Consider the following 12,551-nt stretch of genomic DNA (forward strand, 5'->3'; position numbering starts at 1 on the left):
ACCAAAGCCTAGGCCAGACTCCCAGAGATTCTGATTCAACTGGTCTGGATTACAGTCTAGGCATGGGTAGTTTTTAAAAGTTCCCCAAGTTGAAATCTCAATAAGGCCGGAAGATTGTATCAGTATCACCTTCATATGAACCATACCAACCTTCTACAGAATTCATAATCTAGTAAAAAGACTGAAAAAAATCAGGAATCCATTCTTAATTACGTGACTTCTTGCAAATCATGATCATGCTACTTCTTTGCTCCTACTTCTAGTCACAATTACCTATTATCATCTATAACTGATTCAACATCTATGGTGAATATTTAATACAATGGACAAGCCTAGTTTATCCTTTTCCTGTTAAATTATGGTTAAGAGCACAGGCTCTGCAATGAGATGGTCTGGTTTGAAACTCTCACTTATTAGCTGTATATGTAACCTTAGTAAGTTATTTACTGAGCCTCAGTTTCTTAATCTACTAAATGGGGATAATAACAGTTCCTTCCTCAGAGGACTTGGAATAAATGAGATAACATAAAGACCTTTATACAATGCCAGTTACACAGTATATACTCAAATGTTACGTACGCATCATTCTTAGCATCGTATTTTTCACTATAATGCGCCCACCCACACATATGTGTGGATGTGATGAAATAAAGTAAAACGGTCCTGGCACAGCACACCCATGCATACACCACACATGTCTCGTGACACTTCCAGTGAATTTCGGCCTCATTCACCTGTCCTCCCGTATTACAGATAAATCCTACTGTTCTGTTCACTTTCTTTAATATCCTGCTTATATGTATAAAAAGAATCTGAAAATGTCACTTTTGATCATAATTTTATAATAAAGGTATAAGCCATGGTCAAGAAGTCATGGATCCAAGTTTGGCAGTCCCCCAGTAACTAGAAAATAAACAATCAAAACTGTGTTTGTTTCTATTAATTTGATAATTACAGCACATAAGCTCATCAGTTAAATGCAAAAACCTTATCAGATTATCTTAAGTGAAACTATTAGGTTACATTAAAAAAAAATTATTTCAGAGTTTGTCTTCGTAGTGTCAACTGAAGTCAGTAAATTATAAAAAAATTGACATACGAAACAAAAAAACAAACCAAACCCAGTGCCGTCGAGTTGATTCTGACTCATAGCGACATACCACGCTTATAAAAATAACGCATGGGGGTTGAGCAGTTGGCAAACAACGTACAGCTCGTGTGTTGTTTGTGAAAAAATACGGTATGTCTTTTAATTCCCCTAATACTAGGGAATCGTGTTAGTCAACCAAAATTTCTTCTCCTATAATCTAAACTTATTACCTCTCGTTCTCTAGAGAGGACAATATCCCTTAATATCATTTAAGATACAGTTAGCACACCTACTGCATTTCATACAACAGAAATTTGCACTGCAGAAATAAACTAGAGGTTCAGATAACTGGAAAATATTAAAACTATATATTTTAACCTAAAGAACATTCCAAAAACTGTGGGACAATATCAATGACCATTAACAAACAAATATATCTTCTTATTTAACTAAACTCCAAATAATCGATTTAAAAAATATCAATACTAGTATAGTCATGGGCCAACTATCATACGTGAGTTTTCCTCCCTTTTATGTTTTGTGAATGTGAGCAAGGGAAAATACAATCCTGTTTTTCAATATACCACTCTCCCATCCTATTCTTTTTAATTGCTTCACGAAGACACAACAGTTATTTTTTTCGAATTACAAAATTTTTTTGAATTGCACAAAATTCTGCACAGCACCCCTGTCCAGATCACTCTGAACGGCAAGCAGTGGGTAGAATCACAGGGGAAAAGCCAAGATTTCATTTTCAAGTTTCCATCAAACATAAACAAGGGGGCAGAATTATTCACACTTTAAATTATGAAAAATCACTCAATGTTGCCCTCTTAAAGTGAAATTGACCACCAAGACTTATTCTCTCCATTGAATAAGGCAAGCAAAGCTAATCAGGAATGCATGCACTTGACAACTGCTCAAAAGGACATTCATTTAATTTAGCCATTCATTCTGTTTAAATGAGAGCCAGTTACCAAGTATGGAATGTGCCCTACACACAGGAAATGTAATCAAGAGCTGAACAAAATTCATTCGTGAGATGAACCTAAGAATTGCAGTCTATGGAAAGAACTTTATTTGGATGATCACTTGCCAAGTGGAGTTTCACGTCTTTCACGTTAAAACTAGGGCATACAGAACTCCATCTTAGCAAACACTCGCTTATCTTTTACCCCCAGAAAAGAATATTCATAGCATGTCTACACAGAACACTATGTAGAACATCCACATAGGACACTACACAGAACCCTGCAGCCTCAGATGGACTTTCTGCAGCCCAACAACAAACCAGTGTGGCAAAAGTAATTATTCGCTGCCACTCTATGCTACTCACAGGAATTTTCTCCTAATTGTGGTCTTTGTAAGAAATCTGAGCCAACCACACACTCTATTCACACTGTAAATATAGGCAATTGACTCTGTTCCTTGTGGCTACTGTTGTTGCTATTGGGTACCATCGAGTCAATTTCAACTCACAGGACCTCGTGTGATAGAGGAGAACTTCCCCATGGATTTTCTTGGCTGTCATCTTTAAGGATGGGTGGGTTTAAACCACCTGAGCACTTAGCCATTGTGCCACAGGGTCCCTTTTGGCTGCTAATGTGTGTCAATAAAGCAGCTCTCTCTTAACACCCTCTCATAGAAATGAGACAGTAAAAGACTATGTTATGAAAGCAACTACATGAGGATGTCTCCAGCAGAATACTATCAGCTCGTTTGTTTGCATCATACAGAGAGCAGTATACACACATGAAAATAAGTAATAATATATTCAATAACTTGTCAAATAATTTAAGAGCATTTTTCTTTAAAAAAAAAAAAAAGGAAACCAAGATGCTTGCGATTTCAGCAAGTTCTTTGAGGTGGAACACTGATTTTTTTTTGTTTTTCCTAGTTCCATTCGTATTAAGGAGCCCCCATGATGCAGTGGTTAAGTGCTTGGCCGCTAACCAAAAGGTCGGCGGTGCAAACCTACCAAGCACTCTGCAGGAGAAAGATGTGGCAGTCTGCTTCTGTAAAGATTACAGCCTTGGAAACCCTCTGGGGCAGTTCAACTCGGTCCTATACAACACCAGTGGGTTTGGTTTTGGTTTTCTGTATTAATTAGCCCCAAACTAGCTCACCTTTAATGAAATAAAAATCATTATATAACTTTTTAATGCAAAGTCAAAGAACCATACTATTGGAAATACAACACTGTGCCATTTCCACAGAAGTAAAAATGCCCAAGGTAGGAATTTGAGTGTTGCTAATAACTGATACTGTTTTTAATAATTCAGGTGTGAACATCTAATTTTTTATGTGTGTGCCTAGCACCTATATGCCCTCTTCCTTCAGTCGAACACCTATTTCCTCTGGTGAGCATACTCCATGTAGTTGGTTGGGCACTAACTGTGAAGGAATAAGTACCTGACTTGAGTCTGGCCAGAGTACCCTAATCACCAAGCCACAGTGACAGTTCTGGGACAGGCATGTGACCCAGCCAAGCTAATAAGAGTACTCCCTGGAGTTTGCTGCGGGAGCTCTCAGGAAAGACAGTCTCTTTCCACTAGGCAGTTAAGCTGAGACTTAACTATGTAAGCTTAAAGCCGCTGCCCATCCAAGTCCCTGGTAGCATAAAGGAAGCTTTCTATAGAATAAAACCAACACACAAACGAAGACTAAATGAGAGGTGAAGAGAGAAAGATGGAGCCCTAACAATACTGTGTGACACCCTGCACTAAAGCCTGCTATGCATCCTTGTAGTTAGTTGTTGTCGAGTCAGCTCTGACTCATAGCGACCTGAGGTATAACATAAAAAAAGTTGCCCAGTCCTGTGCCACTTTCATGATACCTGAATCCACTGTGGCAGATATTGTGTCAATCCATCTCACTGAGGGTTTCCTTCATTTTGCTGACCCTCTACCAAACACGATGTCCAATTCTGCTGAGTGGTCTTTGTGATGATATATTCAAAGTAAGCAAGCAAAACTCTCAGGATTCTTGCTTCTGGTTGTATTTTTTCTAGGACTGATTTGTTCATTCTGCTAGCAGTCCATGGCATAAATATTCTTTGCCAACACCACAGTTGGGATGCATCAATTCTTCTGTTTTCCTTTTCAATGTCCAGCTTTCACAGGCACATGAGGTGACTGAAAAGATCTTGGCTTGGGTCAGGCACATCTTTGTCATCAAAGTGACATCTTTGCCTTTTAAAACTTAAAGAGGTCTTTCGTAGCAGGTTTGCCCAATCCAATATATGATTTGAATTCTTGACTGCTGGTTCTATGGATGTTGATCATTGATCCAAGTAAAATGAAATCACTGACAACTTCAATTTCTTCTTCGATAATGTTAGCTAATAAATTTCCTTTTACATGAACAGATTTCTGGGACCCCAGTGAGGTATTCCTGACTGAGTGAGTGCCTTATTCTAAATACATGAATAACTTGATCATTAGTAATCCTACTGACTCATCCAAAAGCCTTTGTAGAAAGGCAGGGAAATAGTGGGAGAAAGGCAGAAATGCACACATGGCAAGAGAAAAGCACACTATATAAGAAAGGCTTATATACAAGTCGAAAAGTTATCTCCAGAAGATAACTTATTTGTTGGAGTCAGACTGTCTGAGTTTAAGTCCTAGCTCAGTCACTTATAACTTCGACTTCGGTCAAGTTATTTAACCTCTTTCTGCCTGTCTTCTCATCAGAAATGAGGATGATAATAACATTTATCCTACAGGGTCACTGTGAGGACTAAGTAAATGCTTAAAACAGAGCTTGGGAATGGTAGGCATTCAATAAATACCAGCTACTATCACTGTCATTAAAAAAACAAAAGTTAAACTTCTACCTTTAAAAAAATGAATTTATAATAATTTAACAATACTTTCAGAAAAGAACATAGTATTAAAAAAAATAAACTGATATATACATACAGTGGAATATTATTTAGCCATAAAAAGGAATAAAGTACTGATGCATGCTATAACACAGATGAATCCTGAAAACAGTATGCTGAGTAAAAGAAGTCAGACAAAAACAGCCACATATTGTACAATTCCATGTATATGAAATGTCCAGAATATGCAAATCCATCAAGACAGAAAGGAGCTTAGTGGTAACTAAAGGATGGGAGGACAGGGGAATTGGGGCTGACTGCTCATAAGTACAGGGTTTCTTTTTGGGGTGGTGGAAATGTTCTGGAATTAAATAGTGGCAGAAGTTGCACAACATAGTGATTATACTAAAAACCACTGAATTACACACTTTATAACAGTGAATTTTACATTATGTGAATATCTCAATTAAAAGAAAAATGGGTTTATGTATGAGCAGCAGCCATGGATCACGCACGTCAAGCAGACATAACTAAGCTGTCTAGTCCTATTAAGAAGGGATAAGCTATGAGTAGATAATTTTCAAGAAACAGTTCCTAACAGTAGACAAACTAAATCCGACTTGGAAATCCATATAAAACTAAATCGCAAAAACCGAGATTTTTAATGTGATTTTTAACACTTCAAAACCATGCCTGCCTTGATTTTTTCCCCTATTTTTAACATTTTTATCATGTTGTTTTTAGGTGCCGTTGAGTTGGTTCTGACTCATAGTGACCCCACGTAGAACAGAATGAAGCACTGCCCGGTCCTGTGCCAAGCACACAATCATTGTTATGCTTGAGCCCCGTGTTGCAGCCAGTGCGTCAATCCATCTCGTTGAAGGTCTTCCTCTTTTTCATTGACCCTCTGCTTTACCAAGCTCGATGCCCTTCTCCAGGGACTGATCCCTCCTGATAACATGTCTGAAGTAGGTGAGACGTAGTCTCGCCATCCTTGCTTCTAAGGAGCATTCTGGTTGTACTTTTTCCAAGACAGATTTGTTCATTCTTTTGGCAGTCCATGATATATTCAATATTCTTCGCCAACACCACAATTCAAAGGCGTCAATTCTTCTTCTGTCTTCCTCATTCCTTTTTATCATAGCAAAATATATACAACAAAAAAAAACTGCCACTTTGACCACTTTTAAGTGCACAAGTCAGTGACATTAATTCACCATGTTGTGCAACTATCACCACTATCCATCCAGAAGTTTTTCATCACCCCAAAAAGAAACCTGGTACCATTAAAGCAATTAACTCCCCATCCCCCTCTTCTCCTAGTCCCTGGTAACCAGTAATAAAGTTTTGTCTCAGTGCATTTGCCTATTCTAGATCATTCAAATAACTGGGATAATATTTGTCCTCTTGTGTCTGACTTACTTCATTTAGCGTAACGTTTTCAAAGCCTGTTCACGTGTCAGCGTGCATCAGAACATCATTTCTCCTTCTGGCTGAGTAATAATCCACTGTATGGATATACACTTTGTTTATCCAATCACTTGTTGATGGACACTTGGGTGGTTTCCACCTTGGGCTTCTATGAATAATGCTGCAATGGACATTGTTGCACAAGTATGAGTCCTTGCCTTCAAGTCTCTTGCGTAAACATCTAAAACTGAAACAGCTGGTCATATGGTAGTTCTCCATGTTTAACTTTTTGAGGAATCACCAAACTGATTTCCAAGGCAGCAGCACCATTTTATATTCCCCCAGCAATGCACAAAGGTTTCAATTTCTCCATATCCTCCCCAACAGTGGTTATTTTCCATTTTTCTGACAACAGCCACCCTAGTGGGATGTCTGCCTTATTTTTTGGGAGCGAGGACATGTTTCATAGATTCTCTGTAAAATGTTGGAATATTGGCCAGATGGACTGCATCAGATCTACATAACAAGGAACACAAAACCTGATTCCTTCAATATTGATGAACATGTGAAAGATATTAAAAACACAGTGTATTTGTGGGACAATGAACTAGGCTTGGCCTTAGTCTCTGGTTTCTCAAAATAGCATGAGGAATCAACAGGCTTTGGTTTTAAAAAACATCCAGACAACACAAATATATGCAAATGAGTTGAGAGCACCCAACTCATCACCTTGGCAACAGTCCTTAGGGAGGGGGGATGACTGTCCCCTCCACCCTCTGAGGCCCGATACATGTCACTGTTGCATGTCATGTGGGCTTTGGGGTATAAAAATGGCTGAGCAAGGAACCTTAGGGTCCCTTCAGCTAGGGTGCTAGTAAGCAGCACACGCAACAGAAGCTTAGCCCACCTAACTAAGCCTGCCTGGCCTGGGGTGACTGGCAGTCCCTCACCTATGATGCCAGGTAGAGGCATGCATGGAAGAGTTCTCTATCTCCAACAGGAGAGTTTCCAGAAGCCGGGGGCGGTGGGGGAGGATGGGCCTGTTGTGTAACTGGCCCCTTCGGATCCCTCGTCTATGGCACAAAGTAGGGTATGCATAGTTGTCCATCTCCATCCAGACAGCTTTGAGCCAAGGGGGACTGCTCACCTGTTGTATGCCGTCTGCTTATTCTGGTAGGTAATAAAACCTACTTTCCATTTGCTAATGTGTGTTCACGGAGCAGAAGGACGTGATGTTCGTGGAGGAATCACAGGTAGCAATTTGTCCCCTATTTCTAATGGCCTCCTGGTTATTTAGAAGTCGGGGACAACCTTTGAGTACCTTACAGTTTTGGCATGGTGACTCACAGTATTATACATTCGCCACAAGCTCCTGGAATTGAAACATCTGAGGAAACTAAAATGGGGACTTCACATTTATAGACTGAATCACAGAGATTGCAGACGGATGTATTTACCACCCCACATTATAAAGCAAAGATCTGTATCTTCTAAATTACACCAGAGGGGTCTCATCTCCATTTCCCCAACCCATCCGATGCCACTGAATTCTCACCCTCCGCCACAAAACTTAACTGTTTCCTAATCACCTTCCTTGGGACCAGTCTATTCCCTGATTAGTGTTCCCTTCACTTCAGGCTTCCAGTGAAAGACAATATGCACAAGGTTCTGTAAAATACACTAAAATAATGTCTTCTTACACTTCAAAGACTTGATGATGACACAAAATCCTAGTAACCTGATTATGAAGAAATTCAGAATTATCTTTGAAAATAAGTGTACGAGAAGAAATTTCATTGAATAGAAATTTCTCTGTTCAGTTACATGCCAAAGACAAGTAGACAGCGTCATAGAGAAAATCTAGGAAGCAAGGTAGGAAAAAGAGAAATCCACTGCCTCCCTGTTAGAACTCTGAAAGAGGACAGGTTGGGTTTATAGGACACTCAGCTAAAGAGGTGCCTCATAACCAATTACCAGTTATAAATGTCATTTATGGAGTTTTAACAGATTACAAACAACTGAGAAGAGAAAAACGTTACAAAGAAACAGGAGAAAAGGAAGGAGAACAAATATACTTTGTAAACCTACCGAAAATCAATATCCAGTAAGAGGCTTTTAATGTTAGACTCCTTGTCATCTGATGCTTTCAACCTGATCAGCTCATGCAACCTAAAGCAATTAGTGAAAGCAAATTTCATAAGAAATTACAAATACCAAAAATAAGCAAACAAAAAAATCATTAATGTTTTTCTGATATTTCTGGTATTTAAATGAAACTTTGAAGAGAACTGGCACATGTAACCAAGGTTTCAGTTTAGCAGATATTTTTTAAAACGCAAAAGAACCTACCTGAAAAAGTCTGAAATTATAAACAATTTAAAAATCAAATCAGAAAGATTCTCCTATCACATGCCAGAATCTATAAAGATTCCTCTCAAACTTTATATTCCCTTAGTATTCTTAAGGCTTAATGCTGTGCCCTGCATATCCTAAATAATAACACGATAAAATTTTCTTACAATTTAAATAGTATTGATAACAAAAAAACCATTACCATGAAGCTGATTCTGATTCACAGTGCCCCTGTAGGACAGAGTAGAACTGCCCCATAGGATTTCCAAGTCTGTAATCTTTTTAATTGTACTTTAGATGAAAGTTTACAGAGCAAATTAGTTTCTCATTAATCAGTTAATACACATATTGTTTTGTGACACTGGTTGTCAACCCCACAAAGTGTCAACACTCTCCCCTTCCTGACCTTGGGTTCTCCATTTCCATTCCTCCAGATTTCCTGTCCCCTCCTGCCTTCTTGTCCTTGCCCCTGGGCTGAAATGCCCATTTAGGCTCATATACTTGTGGTATTGTTTATTTTATGGGCCTATCTAATCTTTGGCTGAAAGGTGAACCTCAGGAATGACTTCAATACTGACCAAGGTTGTAATCTTTACAGAGGCAGACTGCCACATCCTACGTCCATGGAGCCACTGGTGGGTTCAAACTGCTGACCTTTTGGTTAGCAGCTGAAAGCTTAACCACTGTGCCATCAGGGCTCCTCAAATAGAGGAGAAGGAGAATTAAAAAAGAAAAGATTACACAACATACCTCGGTGTTCCAACACACAGCACTCTCCTGAATCCAAGGGTAGACAGTAGGTCTACCAAGAACTGACAGCTCCTGTCAGCAAACAAATACTGGGCATTTGTCTTCTTATTTTCCAACGGGTAAAGCAGGTGACTGGGCCTTTTTAACTGGGTGACAGAAATATCACCCAGGACCTGATGCTCACGATGCTCCGCCCAGTCCTCTGGCAACAACAACTGCTGACATCTTTGACAAAACTTTCTCTGAGACAAGCGTAACTCGATAAACTTCAAGTACCTTTAAGACACAAAAAAACACAGGGTACTATTTTTTGGATTTGTTATTTTGAAAGACAATGGGCTCTTGCTATTTTTAGTATTCCTAAAGTATTCTTCTTTCCTAAAAAGTATTGCATAAAGAAACAAAGGTAAGAGAAATCTGTGGCATAGTGGCTAGAATTTATGTCTGGCTGCAGACCTACAAAGTGGGAAAGGATCAGCAATTTCATGAGAATAGAGATGCTCCAATTGAGTCCTGAATGAAGATCAATACCCATTTAAAATTGTGAATATATTACTCAACCAACTCAGTAGGAATGGTGACTGCTATCATGTTTAAATTTATTGACAAATCCATGTATTCTAACTTTGAAGTGTTAAACAGTCTGGCTCAGGATGACAGTCATCTTAAAATGAGAAATTAAGATCATTCTTCAAGTTCTTATGGCATACTTAGCAAGAAAAATTACCTCCTAAAAGAAAAGATGTTCCCATAAAGCTCCTCTATTCTTAGCAGTACTGATGGGGGTGGTTATCAGCAGCTCACCCCAAAACAGCAAGACAACCTTCAAAGCCTTAAAAAGACTACGTTGGATATCCCCTTTGATCTCTTTCAAATCACTCTTATATCAGATTTCAAAGTAACCATTTTCTTTTTTCTTTGTACTGAAGATGAGTGATGAGAGAAAATAATCACAGTTAGTGTGTTTTAAAAGCTGCTGCTTTTGAATATGCTGACAGAAGCTATGAAATCACAATAAGAAAAGAAATCTTATTTTAACAAAAATAAGATTATTGAGGCCTACAGGGGCTCAGAAGGTCTAAATCCAAACATGTCAAATAATACTCTAAAGAATTCTTTCTTTTTTTAATATTTATTTTTGGTGAAAATATACAGAGTGAAACTCACTTCAATTCCAGTTTCTAGACATAATGATCAGAGACACTGGTTACATTCTTCACATTGTGTCAACGTTCTCCTTATTTCTGTCCTATGTTATTTCTGTTCTAACTGTTTCATTTCCATTTACTTAAACTCCCTGGCCCCCAACTTTCTCATCTAGGGTTTAAAATAGCTGTTGACCGTGTGGTCTTACAGACTTGTTTTTTTCTTCATTTAAACGCAATACTCAAGGGTCACAATATTTACTCCTTGAGCTAAACTGTTGTTGTTAGGTGCCTTCGAGTCAGTTCCAACTCATGGTGACCCTAGGTACAACAGAATAAAACACTGCCCGGTCCTGAGCCATCCTCACAATCGCTGCTATGTTTGAGCCCATTGTTGCAGCCACTGTGTCAATCCACCCCATCGAGGGTCTTCCTCTTTTTCACTGGCCCTCTACTTTACTAAGCATGATGTCCTTCCCCAGGGACTGGCCCCTCCTGATAACATGTCCAAAGCACTTGAGATGAAGTCTCACCATCCTCGATTCTAAGATGCATTCTGGCTGTACTTCCTCCAAGGCACATATTTTCATTCTTACAGCAGTCCAGGTTATAAACCACATAGTATCCCCTTGTTCTGTTCGAACAACTGCCTCTTGATCTATGTACAGGTTCCTCATAAGCACAATTAAGCATTCTGGAATCACCATGGTTCATAATGTTATCCATAATTTGTTATGAGCCACAGTTCAAAGGTGACTTCAGGGGGTGGTTTCAATTCAAGGTTTGAAGAGTAACTCAGCCCACAGTCTCAGGAACTCTTCCATCCTTAGTATGTTCAGTAAGTCGGAATTATTTAAGAATTTGAAGTCCTGTTTCACATTTTTCTCCCTTTTTATCCAGATTCATCTATTGTGTCCCTGATCAAAATGAAGTAGTGAAAATGCTTTTTCTTTAGTGTTTTAATATTAGGGAGAATATATTTTCTCATTTGTTTTAATATAGCTGTATAAGCTGTGATTAATCTCTAGTCCTTGGAAAATGGTACAGGCTCTGTCCAAAATATAACTGAGCAGCCTGTTCCACCCTTAAACTAACACCCTAATACCTTACAACGTATTTTCCCCTATTCATAATAGGCGATTGAGAGCTTGACATGACTAACACCATAATGATGCTCTAAGTAATCTTGAGACTTTTTAATTGCACCAGCTGCACCAGTCTCTTCCAAAGGGGTGCAGAGCTATCTCAGCTCTTGTGGCCTTGATGTCTTTCTTTGTTCTCTTGAAAAATGGCCTTCAGCCTGCAAACCAACAAGAAGGTTTTCTTTCTTGCTCCCTATCTCAGCCACAGTGGACTTGGCAAAACAGCCCCATGAGCCAAGAGATTCTTATGAGAGTTTTTCAGCCTGTTATAAATATACTAATTAGAGTCCAAGGTGCCTGACATGTTTATCTTTCGTTTAATAAAGAGTTTTTGTAGTTGTTTCGTGATGTATAAGACCATCTGTGGACTACGTGCTCAAAACGTTAGGTAACCCTGATCTTTTCCATACAAAACCCTCCAATCAACCCTTTAGGACAGACAGAATTTGGGAGAAATTTAACTTCCTCTGTCTTTTGAATACCGGTATTCAATAAAGCGTTCTTACTGCTTACCTCCTCCTGTCTCGGTATTGGCTTTGCAGCAGGCGGCTCAAACCCGCAATTAGCGGTAACAAAAACATTCAGTATTGGTAGACAGGCACCATCTACTTCTTCTGGTCTCCAGGTTCTTGGAGACAATTAGTTCTACAGCCCAGTTCCTTCCATGATTCTTTAGTTTCCTTCTTTCTCTTTTGTTTCAAACAAACAAACACCAATAGTTCTATCTTGGATGGCTACTGGTAAGCTTATAAGACAGCAAATACTACGCACCATGCTGGAGGGTAGAACATAAAGTTTAAAGATTATATTACTCAAGTTGTCTTGATTTTCCCACAAGA

At 38.9% G+C, this 12,551-nt stretch overlaps 1 protein-coding gene across 7 annotated transcripts in view; it reads right to left on the reverse strand.

The window, feature by feature from the left end:
* ZCCHC4 (zinc finger CCHC-type containing 4) overlaps positions 1-12,551 on the reverse strand; it is a 55,231-nt gene that overhangs the window by 27,640 nt on the left and 15,040 nt on the right. For 6 of the 7 annotated variants that reach the window (XR_010322161.1, XM_023549768.2, XM_064286002.1 and 3 more), the window contains exons 4-5: positions 9,426-9,701; positions 8,412-8,492 (exon numbers count right to left, since the gene is read on the reverse strand). Coding sequence is in view for 6 of the 7 variants with exons in the window: in XM_023549768.2 (XP_023405536.1) it covers positions 8,412-8,492; positions 9,426-9,701 (357 nt within the window). In the remaining variant the exon portion in view is untranslated. Of the gene's footprint in view, positions 1-8,411; positions 8,493-9,425; positions 9,702-12,225; positions 12,488-12,551 lie in introns of all 7 variants that reach the window. The other variant, XM_064286004.1, reaches the window with a different exon arrangement.

This window comes from Loxodonta africana, chromosome 5, assembly GCF_030014295.1.
Source record: "Loxodonta africana isolate mLoxAfr1 chromosome 5, mLoxAfr1.hap2, whole genome shotgun sequence".
Classification (NCBI taxonomy): domain Eukaryota; kingdom Metazoa; phylum Chordata; class Mammalia; order Proboscidea; family Elephantidae; genus Loxodonta; species Loxodonta africana.